The sequence below is a fragment of the Ostrea edulis genome, chromosome 10, assembly GCF_947568905.1.
Source record: "Ostrea edulis chromosome 10, xbOstEdul1.1, whole genome shotgun sequence".
Classification (NCBI taxonomy): Eukaryota; Metazoa; Mollusca; class Bivalvia; order Ostreida; family Ostreidae; genus Ostrea; species Ostrea edulis.
The window spans coordinates 28,136,020-28,153,865 of record NC_079173.1 but is presented as its reverse complement, the minus strand read 5'-3'; the positions used below and the strand labels follow the sequence as shown (position 1 = coordinate 28,153,865).

The 17,846-nt window shown below is 35.0% G+C and overlaps 1 protein-coding gene across 2 annotated transcripts in view; it reads right to left on the bottom strand.

The window, feature by feature from the left end:
* Nucleotides 1-6,900, bottom strand: part of LOC125665689 (neuronal acetylcholine receptor subunit alpha-10-like) — a 38,388-nt gene extending 31,488 nt beyond the window's left edge. For both annotated transcript variants that reach the window (XM_048898453.2, XM_048898455.2), the window contains exon 1: nt 5,670-6,900. In XM_048898453.2, coding sequence (XP_048754410.1) covers nt 5,670-5,736 — 67 coding nt within the window. In that variant the 5' untranslated portion in view covers nt 5,737-6,900. The remainder of the gene's footprint in view (nt 1-5,669) is intronic.
* Nucleotides 6,901-17,846: the final 10,946 nt, after the last annotated feature.

The following is a 17,846-nucleotide window of genomic DNA, read 5'->3' as shown; positions in this document are numbered from 1 at the left end:
GAATACTCTGTAGGCCTCACTCTTAACTCTATGGAAAGGTGCCATGGAATACAGACTTTATTAATCCGTCAACACAAACAACACTTGAATTTATGTAAATGTAAAAATATTCAATGAGTGAGCTGTTCCTTCATATCTCCAAACTCCAGTATTCAATAAAATTTTATTGTGTAGCTGTGCACTCTCGTGAGAGGGAGATACCTTTGAATGCCTAGTTACTAATGTAAACAATATTCATTCATGCCTAGTTATTGGGTTATGCAGTGGTGAATAAACTGAACTTATAGTACCAGCTGACAAAACGTCTTCCTGGTCGGTTCTAATAAACCTACAAATATTACCATAGTGATTAGAAGTTAGAGTAGTTTCTGTAGCCCCGGATAAAAAGTAATGCAAAGCCGGCTCAAAATGACCTTCGCGATAAAAGCTAGTAGCATAGAGTCCATTATATGACACTATATCTGGGGGGAAAAAAGACATCAATAATGCTTGTATTCAGATTTAAGCTTTTCACACTGTAAAGTGTTTTTAAAAGAAAAATAAGCTAAGTAATAAAAGCCTGGAATGTTATTTAAATCATTTAAAATATTAAGTAAGTACTTTGTTGACACACCTCTAGGAGTATAAATGGGGAGTCTGAGGAGTACATTGTTACAGGCATCATTAGCACTACCTGGGAATCTAATATACAAACTCCCAGCCACTCATCTCAAGTTGACGAGAAGGAGCAAAACTATTATGTTGGTCAATATCAAGGCCTAGATAAAAAAAAGTCGAAATTACGTAGTTCTAAGTTGGTACCATAAAAGTTAAAAGAGTGCTGCAGTAGATATGCTTTATCATCATTATTTTTTGATAGCGTTCAATTCGATTTCAGTTTACACCCATTTAAGACCTTACAAAATCGACGCAAAAACACTTTGCATTTGCCTTCCTCTCAATTGTCCCAACAAAATACGAGATCATTCACTGTGAATGAAATCACGTATCTATTTCACATAGAGAAGTGCTATTTATAATTGATCAACCCTTATGGGATATTTATTAGAATTATGACGTAATAGAATATAAGAAGTGTTGCGGAGATAAAGCATTTTATTTAGTGAAAAATCTAAAATCCAATAAACCCACAGTTCCGTGCCATTCCCTTACATCCAAACACATCAGGCCAGAGGCGCTAGCTTCCCTCGTTAAGCGTTGATTTCAAGTTGAAATCTGATTTTTTAAAATATGGGTCACATGGCATATTTAGCATAGTATGCAGGTCCATATCGGGATATGATCTAGCCCATATGATATCCACACTATACGCCGGAAATCAATGTCCTAAAGAGCGCGGTTTTATGATTGAAGATATTATTGTTTGAATACGATTCTTTTTTTTCAATGAATGGTGATAAATGTTAAAATCAGTTAAGTGGGATGACGTCTCGGAAACCTTTCCATTTTGCCGAATATGCACTTTGGGAGGTTAACTGATTACGTTTTAACAAAACCTTGAACTTTGTAATTCATATTAGATGAATCTTAATATTTTTCAAACTATCATTGTTCTGAGTCATTTTTAACCGCATGTTCATTTCCAGGGACGGATCCAGGAATTGCGGTTAGGGGGCGCCACTTTATGAGGCACTGCGTCCAGGGCGAAGTCCTGGTGGGGGTCCAGATTTTATGGGGCTTAAAATATTTCTTCTATTTAGTCATTTGTACTATTTTCTATCATTTTAATAAGGTGAAATTAATAAAATGACACAAATTTTAAGGGTTTTTGGAAAAAAATTAAGTTCTCCCACTAAAGTAATTCAAGAAATCAAAAGAGTTTATCATTTATTTCTCCGGAAGTGGAAGAAATTATTGTTTATTTTATCGTTTAGTACATTTTCCGAAACAAGATACCGCGATTTACCTTAAATTTGAAAAATTTAGGGGGGGGGGGGGGGCGCTGGCTGCGCCCCCTCTAAATCCGCCACTGATTTCACTGGGGGGGGGGGGGGGGGTCTTACTATATTCTTTTCAATATTTTACGCGTCCCCCTCTCGTCCTCGCCAGCCTTTCATCATAAATTAAAGAGTAACCGAAGAACAACAATACCATGGTTAAAATCAGAATGAAAAAGTCGTGATATTGATCAGGACCATTCCCAGAATTTAATCAATTAACCCTTTTCTGATTCAAGATTTACCATTCTTTAAATTTCCATTTAAATCCGTTCATCACGTTTCCCGGTATTGAGTGGACAGATGTCACGACAGATATGAGTGAGAGAGAAAAAGAAATGTTCGTGCAACAACGACGGCAGAAAGAGTGAGGAGCACTGCTAAATTAACACATAAAAATCAAGATTGACTGACGAGAGTTCAGAGACCAGCTCTACATCTCCGTGTGCAGATTTTAATCTTCAAATTATGTAACGTTCATGAATGTGTCTCAATTAATGCTTAATGTATTTCCAAACGCTGCAAGTTTATATTGATTTATTGTACCTAAAGTTTAATAAACCTATCACAGAATCTAATGAGTTGGACAATTTTCGCTGCGTTTAAATGAATGTGTCTCTTTTCGCTATAAAAATGAAATAAATGTTTAAATCGTAGTTTATTAGAGTTTTTATCACGGCGAGATAAAGAGCACAGGGGAAAAAAACTTTTTTTTTAAAAACGTAAAAAAAAAAAAAAAAAAAAAAAAAAAAAAAAAAAAAAAAAAAAGAAGACACATCAGATCGCGTAAGCTGAGTTTAAATCTGCATATTTTCATCATTTTCAATAAATGACATTTTTCCTCTGTTCATTGATGTTCATTTAATTGATCTATACTCGGCTAAATCAGAGCTGCGGTTAAGTGTGCAGCGTGAGGGGACGTAAATCATATTAACAGACAATATTGTTTAACTGACTCCTTGACATCAAACGACACATCATTAATTATATGAGATGACACTTCGGCCCTACACTCAGTGCTTATGTTCTCAATTATCTGTCAATTTAGTTGTATAAGCATACGGTGTGCTAGGAAAGCTGACGGAATCTAAAGCTTAATCAAGAATAGCTGCAGAACCGTAGCTCTCTGAAAAAAATATTATGACGGAGCAGAGAGCTACAGATCCACCCCTTATAAAAACCTTCGATTTAACGCGCACAAAGAGCTGCGCACGGTTGAGGCCTGATATCGTTGTATTCTTTTATTGCTGTCTCATAAATTTAATATTAAAAAAATTGACCAGGCTACCTAACATGGCTACGTTAACAAACGAAATCATTTGAAGCTGTGAGTTTTCGGGTCGCATAGGGCTTTAATGAATATTTGAAGGTATGGTTGGACACAAGTATAGTAGAAAAAATATGTTAAGAATTTTTTTTATATTAAATTCATGAGACAGCAACACAAGAATACAACAATACTAGGCCTCAACCGTGCGCAGCTTTTTGTGCGCCGTAAGTCGAAGGTTTTTATAAGGGTTGGATCTATAGCTCTCTGTTCCGTCACAATATTTTTTTCAGAGAGCTACAGTTCTGCAGCTAGATCAAGAACAGAAACATGTATCATGAGTTCATAAAAAATAAAGGGGTGTACACGCCTAGTAATTTTTATCAATAACGCATGTGGGAAAATATTGAAAAAAAACCCAAATAAATCAATCTTATTTTCTTAGCAATATACATTAAAACATGCTTATAGTGAAGTGCTTGGGACGGGAAATTTTGAATCTTTGGACGCGGTAACTCGTTATAGATAATTTACTTCAAGATATGTTAAAACTACAGGGAATAAAAATCATTTCGCTGTAAGCGTGAATTCATTATATGCGCGTTTGTTGTAACCGCGTTTCACTTTACATAAGCATCATTACTTATCCGTCATATATTCGATAATGGCAGAAGATGTAAAAAAAATAAATGTAAATTCGATAAATTACTCATGTGATTTGTCATTTTAAAATGTGCTTTGTACGTAAAAGGCGAAATTTACAAGCGTCTTTTGGTAGTTTAAGCATCAACTTTCTTTTAAAGCAGTTAGAGAAATACAAAGAATAAATAATCACCTCTATAATGCTACATCCTCAATATGTACAAAAATACGACTTGGAATGTAAGTAAAGCTGTTCATTTAAAAAAAAAACGAAAAAGTTTTTGAAAAAAACATCAATGTCTGTACAGCGACAAATTATGACGGGAAAATTTTCATGGAGCGATATTTAACGCGCTTTATGAAGTACGACGGGACATTTTTCATGGAGCTATATTTAACGCGCTGTATGAAGTATGCCTGCGTGAAGCGTCACAGTTCATACACTCATGAATGGATTTTGAAAAAAAAAATGAAATCATCTGTATTCATACGCTCATTGTTTACAACTGCGGTGTGTTCATCAGGGAATAGCTATCATAACAATTCGTAAAGATATAAAAGGCAAAAAAAAAAAAAAAAACACCAAAAAACAAAAAACAACAACAACCCAACATTGGATATACATGTATAAACATATTGATTTGAAGGAAGAAAGAGATCAACGAAGGTAGAAATTCTCCTTATACCATCATACAATAAGCATTGCATACTGTAATGTTATTGTAATATCGAGTTAGATTTTGTTTCTCGTTTGTTTCTTTGTTATTTGCTCTTAAATATGGACTGATTCACGGTTTGTTTGTTGTTTTTTTTTAAATAATTTTCGTTTTTGACGTTAAGCATAAAAAAAATGTAACTCTTTCAATGTTGACAGCCAAAATTTTGACCTTCTGAATGGAAGAAGGAAAGCGACGTTTTAGCCTTAGCTCTGTGATATATAAACAAAGATTCAAGTCTTTATGTTTACAAACAAACCAGAGAAATGTTAATTTTTTAATTTAAAGCATCTTAATTTTGCACGGTCACAAATTTAACTTTTCGATGACACAGTTTACCTAAAGAATACTTGAAATGTGATAGATATAATAAACTTAGATCGAGATACAATTCTTATGAAAACTTCGTAAACAATGACATACTGCAATCTTTGTTTACAAATCAAATCAAATCCCTAGAATGAGCTTATGTGATAATGTATAACCTTAATTTCTGTGAAACATTTTAAACACATTAGATAGCAGATTTTGATGATTAAAAATGAAAAAAAAAAAAAAAACCCAAAAAAAACAACCCAAATTTTGAGGAGAAATCGTGAATCAGTCCTTTAAACACTGTAATTCGGTTGATCAGAACATGTTTATCATTACAGCGAAAACATACATTTCTGTTTAAAAACTGATAGACCAACAAGTTTGTATGTTATAAGTGGTAAAAAATAACGACTGCAATTTGTTTATCATTGGTATATATGTATTTTACGGATTGGGATTTTTTTCCCAATGATGATTAAATTAATCATAAATTTTAGATTAAAACATGTGGAGACCTACTTAAAAATAAGCTAATCTCCGTGGTGGCATTGTTAATGAAACAAATATTTGATAATGAAGATGTCCAAAACTTATTTTTTATGGTTTAACTTATTTTGATTAGTACAAAACAATCACGTTGATTAAAGAACCAGGAAAAGTAAATATAGAATGCTTTCTACATTGGTTATTAAAACCAAAACGTTAAATATTTGGTAGCGTGCAGTTTGCTTCGTATTGGTAGAATGTCTTATAAATAATAATTAATATATCTACAAAATATGTCCACATTACCTTGTGTTTTGAAGACAGCAAATAAACTCCATTTGCAGATCAAAATGTAAAGACTTCGAATTTTCATAATTTGAACATATATTAAGAAACAGCAATATTAAATAGATCCTACACAAGTCACAAGCGCGTCGCTGCGTGAGGACCCGTGCTTCTCCGTGTATACTTTGTACAGCTGTTCAGCGGAAGTCGCGTGGTTCACTGAAATCAATGACGAGCCACGGATTTGCTCCTGTGATGCTTCTTGACTAAGAAATTCTCTGCTGAACATGTTTTTATTTACATTCAATTTCCTCTGCCGTGTTGTTTTTTCCACGGCTCAGCATGTAAGGTTGAATTTGGCATCAGAGTACATGTACTTGTGAGTAACTGGAGGGAGGGTCAACAACACAACCAATACTAATTCATCTGTCTTAGTAAAGCTGAAGTTACAGGGATAAGAGAAAGATAAAAACTTTGTGCCCCCTAGTGAGATGGGTTTGTAAGGTCATGTTAAACTCTGGCTGTTAGAATATGAATAAATATTTTTGAAATTATAAAAATAAAAGAATAATAAGATATTTAGTTTCGGAGTAAAAATAAGGATATTTTCTATGGATACATTAATCACAATCACAATCCGGACAGGAGAAATGAAAAAAAAACAAAAACAACAACAAGCAATTTTATTTAAAATTCTGCAATCTGCCCCGTGTCACAGTAAGTGTGGCACGGTAAAGATCCCTCCATGCTCAATGGCCATAAGCGCCGAGCATAGGCCTAAATTTTGCAACCCTTCTCCGGCAGTGGTGACGTCTCCATATGAGTGAAATATTCTCGAGAGGGACGTTATACAATATTCAATCGTTCAATTAATCAATCCAATCTATCATGTAACAGTTATTGCACAATGAATTTTTCATCTAGGTCGACAGTGTCGACAATGGGGTACTGGTACATTGTACGTGTCGACTCGACACGTACAATGTACCAGTGCCCCATAACATCGTGAGCTTGACGTCACACGTACCGGTACCCCGTAACACTGTGATCTTGACGTCACACGTACTGGTACCCCGTAATCTGGACGTCACACGTACTGGTACCCCATAACACCGTGATCTTGACGTCACACGTACCGGTACCCTGTAACACCGTGAACTTGACGTCACACTTACCAGTATCCCGTAACAGTGAGCTTGACGTCACACGTACCGATGCCCCGTAACACTGTGAGCCTGACGTCACACGTACTGGTACCCCTTAACACCATGAGCTTGACGTCACATACAAAACCTCAAGCAAATTTATTTACAATTCTCCAATCTATCACTTAACAGTTATTGCATTATGAATGTTTCATCTAGGTCGACACGTACCGGTACCATATAACATCGTGAGGTTTACGACACACGTACCGGTGCCCCGTAACACCATAAGCTTGACGACACACGTACCGGTACCCCGTAACACCATAAGCTTGACGTCACACGTACCGGTACCCCGTAACACTGTGAGCTTGACGACAATGAAACATATTATCAAACTGTCTGGTTGTCAGTTGTCGTTTAGTACCAAATTTTGCCGTTTACCTATTTTTCCCCCAGAGATACCAATGAAATGATAGATAGCTAAGTTTTAAATTTCAATTTTTGAAAATACACGAGGACTTGACTGCGACGCTTCATATTTATTATATTTTCATCAGAGGTATCCCGGCGTGACGTGTTACAGTTCATCCTCTCATGTGTTTTCAAAAATGAAGTTTATCTTCTTATATTTAAATTCAACATTTATTTCTGTTGTAATTTCCAGTCGTTAAAATAGACGTAACACATTTGTGTGTATTCCTACGCACCTTGTTTACAACTACATCTACAAAGCTGTCATGCATGAGGAATAACTATCGTTACAATTTGTAGAGACACCAACAGCAAAAACATTGAAAATGTAAAATTTAGAAAATGATTCATTTTTGTTTGTGACACGTAATTTGCTTGAACGATCAAAATATTTCATTTGTTGTCGATGATAAAACTTGTTACGAATAAAATTGTGACACCATTAAAGCTTAACCTCCCTCTTTGATACATATAATTATAACCACACTGATCAAATAACAAATCAGATGATAAGGACTGTATCTAACACAGCTAAGTAGTGGGTTATCGAATTATAACATACTTTGGTGTGGACTGCGCTATTGATAAGCTTCTTAGTAGTTTCATAATCCATACTAAGTCATGATACAACATAATTACATTGTATTATTACTTTCAGGCGCGTAGCTGCTGTACGCAAGTACGCAATTGCCTACACATTATTTTCAGAGAGAGAGAGAGAGAGAGAGAGGGGGGGGGACTCTGTCGTTAAATTATTTGCGCCTCAAATATAACTTTGCGTTATATAGTTCCGATTTATAATCTAATCAACATTATAATGCCCATTCAATCAAATTTAGTCCTTTTTGAATATCAAATTATAAACTATGCACTAAAAAAAAGAAGACAAAAAAGGTTATTTCATTCATAAAACCTAGGAACTTCCAGGACGTCAAGGGGGCCACCAGACCCTTTGTCGTACTTCGCGTACACTTCCATTTTCTTTCTGGCTACGCGCGTGTCTTTGTTGGCATTCCTAAAGAAAAGTGTAAAGGGTCAGCTGTGATAAAACAAAGCATGGAATATTACAGCTCATAATTGTGGTCTAATGCAACCATGGCTGTCATTGGCTGGTGAATTCATGGCGTACTGTAAAGCACCAAAATGTGTTGAAATGAAACGTAATTTTTCCAAACCAAATGTACATTACATATCAAGAGATTGTCTATGGATATACAGGCCGACGTTGATACCTATACTATTTATTTTTTTACTTTAAAGAATTAATTACTCATATTAGAATATAAAATGATTTTTAAAACTCTATATAGCTCTTGTAACTATACAAACTGTTACCAAATGGGAAATAAATCTTGTCAATAAGCACACCGTTTATCAAAGGGCAGTTAACTCATGTCACTATACCTATAACTGCTGCTGAAGGGGAGGTAACTGTTATCGCCATACATATAAGAAATATCTATTAGCCAATATATATATATGAGCTAATACACTGTATATATTTCTTACAGAAGTCCGTAGTTCCGTGGGGATCCAGGTTAGAATAGGCCCTCAGTACCCCTTGTTTGTCGTAAGAGGCAACTAAATGGGGCAGTCCTTCGGGTGGGACCGCAAAAAACCGAGGCCCCCGTGGCACGATAAAGATCTTTCCCTGCTTAAACACCGTAAGTGCCGAGCATATGCCTAAATTTTGCAGCCCTTCTCCGGCAATGGTGGGACATGAGTGAAAGATTTTCGAGTGGGACGTTAAACAACATACAACTAATCAATATATATTCGTGACTTTGAAAACCGTCACTAGTGCCGAAATATCTGTCAATAATAAAAGCCAAACCTCAAGACCAAAAGATGGGGGACCCTGATAAGACGTATCCCCCCCCCCTACTACAATAGGCAGTGCATGCCTGATTTTGAATTTACATCCTTTCAAATATCTTATCAAATAAATCGGTAAGCGGTGTTGCTTATTGTAATCTATTCAATCGCTCTTGGCACACTGATTTTCAGGGCCGTAAATTACATGGAGGCGGAGGAGGCAGCTGCCTCCTCCAACTTTTGAGCCAAAAAAATTAAAATTTAAAGTTCATTAGAATTTATGTTGTTTCCAATAACTAAGAACATGATACCTCCATTAAAAAGCATTCCAAATCTTTCTTTTAGAATGAGTTAGTCAAGTAACATCTTAGAAGGCCCTAAAATCAAGGATTTTGCACGAAACGTGTTCAGTGTGCACAAAATGTGCTCAGCGTCTGGGGGCCTGGGCGGCCCCCAGACCCCCGCCTAATTTCCTGCCTCCTCCAAATTGAAGGTTAATTTACGGCCCTGATTTTGACTACGAATAACACCGTTTACCTGATCGGGATGTAGGGCTCACGGCAGGGGATGCTTACTCTTTTAAAGCACCTGATCCCACCTCTGGTGTGTCCAGGGGTCCGTGTTTACTCAACTATCTATTCTGTATTGATTTTAGGAGTTATGAGATTGATCACTGTTCTTTATCTTCACCTTTCATTCACTAGGTTTAAGGTAGTTCTATCTTCATACTAGGTTTTTGTAAAATCTTTCATGAATTAAACTTTATGTATGATAGAAATAGATCTTTTGTAGGAATTTTATTCACTGGGTATAGTGAAAAATCTGGTAGACTATTTGATAATGAAATAATTAATATCTGTATATATAATCAATGATCTACTAGTACATGTCAATCAAAAATGTTGTCAAGGGCAGTAACTCCTATCCCGGTACTTTTTCAATTATATGTCTGTTGTACAATGATTTTTCAGATACGCACAAGTAATCTACAAATTGATGCATATCCATAAAGAACATGTAGCAGTTTATTTAAAAAATAAATTTTTTGCAATTTTCACTGGTTTTCATGTAATTTTATTATGCTATTTAACCAAAAAAAAAAATAATAAAAAAATTGACATATACTGTCTAACATATTCAAAAATGTAGCAACATAAACATTTCGTTTGGTTATGGGTCATGCATTATAGAAGACAAAGGATTATTTTATAAAAATCACCCTGACAGCTTTACAGCAATAGAGGTGTAAATCATGAATGTATAATATGACAATTTGTGCATTAAAGATACTTGACGGAGAATTTATGCTTGTAATACTATAGGGATTACATTGTAAAGTAGAGAGTTATCTGCTCTTTAACATAACAATTAAACAATATAGTAGTTTTATACAAAGCATGTGAACCATCAATCACATTTTATAATAGTGAAATATTTGGGTACAGAATCGATCATATGCAGCCTTTAAATCAATAAATCATTCCCTGTATGAATCTAGTGGAAACTGTTAAAGCAATACTACATTTAGCTCTCAGTTTTGGTGTAGACGTCTCCATATGAGTGAAAAATTCTCGAGAGAGACGTAAAGCAAGATACAATCAATCAATCAATCAATCATTTTTGGTGTCCAAATTTTTTGTTGCAAAATTGTGATTTACTATTTCAATGACAGAAAAATAAGGCTGATAAATTTTTATTATTAATATTTGTGTTAGAAAACCTATCCAGAGGCTCTAAATGAAGTACAATTACATCATTGTCTTCCCGTACAAAAATTGATTTCTATATAATGCTATATACATGTTTTCAATAGAACCTAAATCTTTATTTTGATAAAAACTTAATTTTGATTTTATGAATGTCTGGTTAAAGTTACATACAGAACTATCGAAATGACACATTTTTATCAAAATAATAAAATTTTCAGTTTGCAAGCTATTATAACTGTCAAGAAACTACATTTTCAGGCTTCCGAAAATCGATCTCTATGGTGCATGTATGATAACATAAATCGTGATGCACTAGAATTTGAAGGAAGTTCACTATTCACAAACAGCATTGTACATACCAGGAAAACCTCAGGGACAATGTCCATAAAACATCGTACAAAGGTTCGGTAATTTGATTGTCATATTTAGACAAGAAGGAGAGAATCATACAATTTTCATGAAACTCTCAATGAAAACTCTATCCGCGCTTCCATGGTGTTGTATTGGTGTCTAAAGAAAATATCTAATTGGTATTTTTCCACTGTGTGGAAATTAAATCATAGACAGCTTCAAGAACATATCTGGCCTTTTTTCTATAGACACATGAAATAGAATATTAATTAAGAACACGCTGTAATTAATATATTTCAATCATGCAATAACACATTATATAAAGTACAGAGCAAATATGACTGTAGACGTGACAATTGAAATTACGTATCCAAGATTTACAATTACGGAATAAATTGAAGCCTTATCAAAAAAAAGTGCCGCAGAGTGCATTAACAAAAACATTAGCGGGCCTCTCACCCAAGAGTCGTGGTGCATCAAAACTGCAGTTTCATTCCTCACATCTAATTTTACATACATCAAATGTTCATTTAATTTGTTTTAGAGAATGAAAGAATGTGTGTGTGTGTTTACCTTTCAGATTCGGCGCGGAAATGAACCAAGGGAAAGAGTCAATAGCTAATTAACTTATCACCACGTGTAGATGGTTTCATTCTCTGGGAAATCGGCGTTAATGATCCTGATTAAGATGTGTAAAATCTAAGACTTCCATACTGACTTTGGTGCAGACGACTCTTTGTTACGAGGGCGGACCTTATAACCTATATTTCTTCCTCTCTGAAAAAAAATAAAAGTTAAAGAAAAGAGAGGTAAATATATTATTGAGAGATGGTTAGATATTGCTTGCGTATTTTTATTTCAATTGGGCAGAATCTCTCTTGTAAGAAGTCCCTTCCTCGAGATATTTCCTACTGAAGTTTTATTTCTTAATTATTTCTCCTGTCAATGAAATTTCCCCTGTTTTCATTTTAAAAAAAAACATCAAAAGATGTCCTATATTTCTGCATCACATCATTCTTAGACAACTTTACAGAGAACATGACAGCCAGGTTCTTTTGTTTCTCTTGAGACATGCAGAGGAAACAGTGAAGTTAGAAAAACCGACTCGAACTGTATTCAATATGAAGTGCAAGCGACATGTGTATCCATTTTCTCATAATCAGTTATTACGTATGAAGTTATATTGTAGAATAATGACCGCGGCATTCCTCTTCATGGCCTTTGCAATAACCTTGGTAGAATTTACTATATTTTACTTTACGGTGCAGTCTATGGTAGAGTAATGCTTTACTGATGAAAAATCTACAAATGGTTCTTCTTCGAAAATCCCCCCCCCCCCCCCCCATGCGAAAAACCATTTTAGCAAATATATATTATTTATTTCTCTAAACAACATATAACTTTACAACAAATTACAAAAAGCACAAGAATTGTTCTATTGATTTTCCCTTTTAGAGGTTTCTCAAAAATCATTTATGCATTTCTTGATAAAGACCTAATTATATCTAGATAGAAAAATGTTAAAATTACAAATGTTTACAAAATGAATGACACGTTTTTCATAAAGCAAGATTTTGGGATTCTACATTTAGGTATTTTCTTTATCTTCTAATGTTACGGTAATTGACCTTAAAGAACTTCAGTTCTGGTTTCATTGCATTTAGGATTGCAGAACAAAAACCGTTGAAGTAATGATTATGGTGCCATCAATGCACAGCTTTGTGCGAAGATAGAATTGAAATATTGAAAATAATCACTTCAAACCACATCACAACAGGAAAGGCGTGTTATAGTTATATACTTAATTTGCCCACAAAATATTCCCTGCATGCCGATGGGACACATAGCATTGTCATATATGTATTGAACAATTATACTTACCGCCAGTATACACGATACACTGGAACAATTGCTAATGAGACACGTCCTTAAATATGGCTTTGTCAGAACAGAATATTCTATAATGAAGTTATCTTGAAATTAACTGAGACACGGAGCAGTTGAACTTTGAACGGAATGTACTTTTGACGGTAAGCACATATCGGATAACATTTATGTGAATTTTAACAGTAAGGCGAAACACCAAGAATGATGCCGACAAGAAGCTTTGATGATTAAAGCGCGCGAAAAATTAATACATGAATTATGTATTTGTTGTTAAACGTAACAATCCCAGAAGTCTCTCATCAAAAATGGCGGAGATCTCGCTAAGTCACATCTCCTTGATATCAGATTACGAACTTACGTAGATTATCTCAATTTTATCCGTCCCGTGAGGAATCCGGGTTAGAATAGGTCCTTAGTATCCCTTCCTTGTCGTTAGAAGCAACTTAATGGGGCTATCCGATATGTGCTTACCATCAAAAGTACATTCCGTTCAAAGTTCAACGTACGAGACTGCAAAAACCAAGGCCCCGTGTCACAGCAGATGTGGCACGATAAAGATCCCTCCCTGCTCAAAGGCCGTAAGCGCCGAACACAGACCTAAATAATTTTGCAGCCCTTCACCGTCAATGGTGACGTCTCCTTATGAGTGAAAAATTCTCAAGTGGGACGTTAAACAATATAGAATAAGTCAATCAATATTGCCTGTGCATCGTTGCTTATTATTATCACAATAGATGCAGACAAAACCGACACAATTAGAGAAACCAAGATTTGATATTAAAGTCAAATCACGGATGTAATTTTCAAAGTCATTTTACCTAAGTAAAATCCCTTGACATTGCATCCAGGCCTCAAGACCATAAACTGAGAATATTCTTAAGTCTAAATTTCAAATTCAGCTAACTTTTGAAATAATTTTCATAAACAAATAAGATTTTCAGCATATGTTTGCATTTGAATTTTTGATAAGCCTGCATTCTTTTTAAACATCTGTGCTAAATAAATCTTTAGATATAACTAATCAAAATTTTAACTTATATCCATTCTCAGTTTATGATCTTGGGGCCGGGGTCCGTGTTTGCCCAATTTTGTATTGCTTATAGGAGTTATGAGATTGATCACTGTTCGTTATTTTCACCTTTCATCCTGGTGAAATAAAATGTACGGATATCGAGACGCAGTGATCACCATGATAACAGAATAATTTAATTATAGTATCATCTACATGGACAATAATGTAGCACTACCACAACTAATGAGAAAATTCAATTCGAGTCCTTCCCATGTTTGAACCTAGAAAACTTCCTCACCGGAAAAGAATGAAATTGCATGTCAGCTATCGAAAAGTTCAATACCTGGAGAAGACACCGAAAGGCAGTACAGCAATTTCATGTCAGCATGGAAACGGCTATATTCAACAATCGGTTGATTTCAAAATGTAGTTTGAATAAACAATCCTATCACCAGTGTATTTCCTGTATAACCAAAAACAAACCAGTTTTCTTTACAATCCCTCCCATGTGAATTACGATATCATGGTATACAAATACATGGAAATACACTACATGGTGGTTTCACTACTAGCCGCTATACACCAGGGGGTTGGTTTTTGTTTTGTAGTTCAACAAATTTATTAAGGAAATTGATAAACTGCTATGCAACAGGAAAATCTAAAATGTACTACATGTACTCCACGAATTTGCGCCTTTGAAACTATTCTTTTGACAAAACCACGGAATTTAATAACCATGAAAAAACATACTGTGTAGTATTATTCGTACATATTCATGCGTTTTCAAACATTTTATTGTATGGGAATATAAGCATATAGTTTCTGATATATTTTATTTGTTTAATGTGTTTTCTTACATTTTGCCGCTTCAAACTGTAAATGGGGAAATGATTGCAGTGGTCTTAATTTCGCAATGTTCGCGGTCGGGGATTTTTCCGCGAAATTAAAACAACCACAATCATTTTGCAAGTGTGACACAATACGTTTTGAACAGTTACCAGTAATCTGAATTGAATTGAATTCCGCGAAAATAAAACCACCGCAATTAGAGAAATATGAAAAAGCGTGAACTTTTAGCCCCGCGAAATTAAAACCACTTACAGTATTTTATATACATAGAATATTGATTTGATAATCACAAATGAAAACTTGGTAAATGGATAAAAATGACATGTGTATCGATAAACACTGCGTCAGCGATCGAGTAATTTACATATATACATTTTTTAACGAAATGAACACACGCCGATATCATTGTACTAATGCATATTGAAGTAATTGATTACAAACTCCGAATGTTTAACACCGTAATCTCAACCTAGCAAGACAAACATAGGATGCATTGGTCTACATTTCCCGCCATTTTCACTTCACACGTCACAACCGGCGTAGATACACGACAGTAGTTATTAAGACGAATTCTGGTCCACTGAAATTGACAGTTTTAAGCAATAGAAATAAAGATCTTTTGTGAATAAGTGGATTTAAAATAATTTTACATAAGAGATATGCTTTGTATTTACATAAAATCCGGCTCCCAAAATCATGCTTGTCAAAACGTTTACAAGTCATATACAGGAAACTACTCAAATATTTCTAAAAAGGATGTCAAAAGCTTTCAAAACTTCGACATACGTTAATTCTAAATCAATTTAGAAAACAAGCACAAATAAGAAAGAACAGAAATTTTCGCCGATGCCTTTTTCTGATATATTTAAGTCACGTAACATATAAATATAAACTGGACTCGTTCAAATGAAAAGTCTAGATGTCTCAAATACATTTTCGCGTCAGTGTTGTGTTGCTATGTTTTACACGAATCAAATTTTTTGTACCAAAATCGTGTCTATGCCCCTTAAATTTAAACCAGGGACCTATATAAAGTATATATTATGATTTAAACCCTCACTGCTACAAGGCCCCGAACGTATAGGATATTGGTTATAAGCTTGTGGAACTTCACCTACGTACGGCTTGTGATGTCTCAATATGAGTGAAAAATTCTCGAAGGGACGTTGAACAAACAACAGTTTGTGGTACCACAGCCCGATGCATTTGTGAGCTATTGATATAATACCATTCCCTGACCATTAATCGTAATAGTCCGTGTAGTGGATACCGTATTTGTTTTTCCTTGCTATGCCTGATGATTCAGATTTCAGTCTGACTAAAGCCAGTCCATACTAATTCACTTCGTTGTACATTTAGTAAGAACTGGCCCGGATTGGTGTTCATCAATGAAAGGATTATCGTTCTTTATATATGAATTCTATAGAGATCTCTGTCAATCACTTTAACATCTGTACTCTTATCGGCAGGGAATGCTGACTCCTCCTAGACACCTAATCCCACCTCTGGTGTGTCCAGGGATCCGAATTTGCCCTTCTCTTAATTTTGTATTCTTTGTGGAATTTCTGAGTTTGGACGCTGTTCGTTTGCTTCACTTTTCCTTACAGAAAATGGCGAACTTGTCATCCGACCCACCTACTATACCATCCAGGAGATCCACCGCCACATTTTTCTTTTACTCTCAGCGGGAGAGATGTTTTTTTTCTTTTGGATCACGTGAAGATAAGGAACAGTGATTAATCTAATAAATCCCGTCATTTAAGAGAAGGGCAAACACGGACCCCTGGCTATAATACATGTACCAGAGATCGGGTGCCTAGAAAGAATATTAGCATCCCTCGATGTTCACCGGTCATTATCCGCCGTGCATGTATGTAAACCGGCATTCTTTATTCAGCATGTTCAGAAAACTAAAATAAAGATTGTTAGTACATGTAATGAATTAAACAAGAGGCCCAGGGACCTTATCGGTCACCTGAGTATTAGTTAAAAGTAACACTCAAGGCTGTGACTGAATTCCTCAGAAATCAGGAAGGGAGGAAAGCACCTCAACCTACCTGGAAAAATATCATTTTCTGTCACTTTAGATCAAACCCAGAGTGTTTAATTTTTCTTCTTCGAAAATTGAGCCAATCGGAGGAAAAATCACATCCCTGATCACTAGCTCCAAGGCCAATGAAATCGATACAGTACTAAATTGTAATATTCGGGAGTGTAAAGCAAGATGTGTTCTTAAAACACAAATACCCTCGTACCCATGCGATTTAAAGACTTTACATACTATATTTTATCACTAAGTGACTAATTTGAACCCACCCCCTAGAGTCAGAACCACAGGTTACGAAATCCACAATTTTGGAACATTCCTTTTCCTATATTTGCATTTAGTTTTTAGTATCAGACCGAGGGCTACCTGCTCTTTCTAAATATGCTTTCAATTTAGTATCAATAGCATTAAAGATGTTTTGCACATAAATATTATATACCAAGTGTGGATCTGCCTTGGAGTCAAAACCTCTACTCCAGGGATCATGAAAGTCGCAATTTTGGTTGAGGCCTTCCTGCTCTACAATAACATGACTATGCATTTAATTTTCTTACAGATGTGCAGTTGTAAAAAAGATAATTTTATGAAAATTGGTCAATATATTGGCAGTTTTTTGGGGGGCTGCCCTGAAGGACCAACGGGTGCAGGAATCCTGGAATTCATAACTCATGCCCCCACCCCCAATGCTTCATACGAAATTTGGAAATAATTGGAATAAGTTTAAAATATTCCATTGTTAACACATTTAATCTAGTTTAAAATATTCAATTGTAAACACATTTAATCTAGTTTAAAATATTCAATTGTTAACACATTTAATCTAGTTTAAAATATTCAATTGTAAACACATTTAATCTAGTTTAAAACATTCAATTGTTAACACATTTAATCTAGTACTATGACCATTTT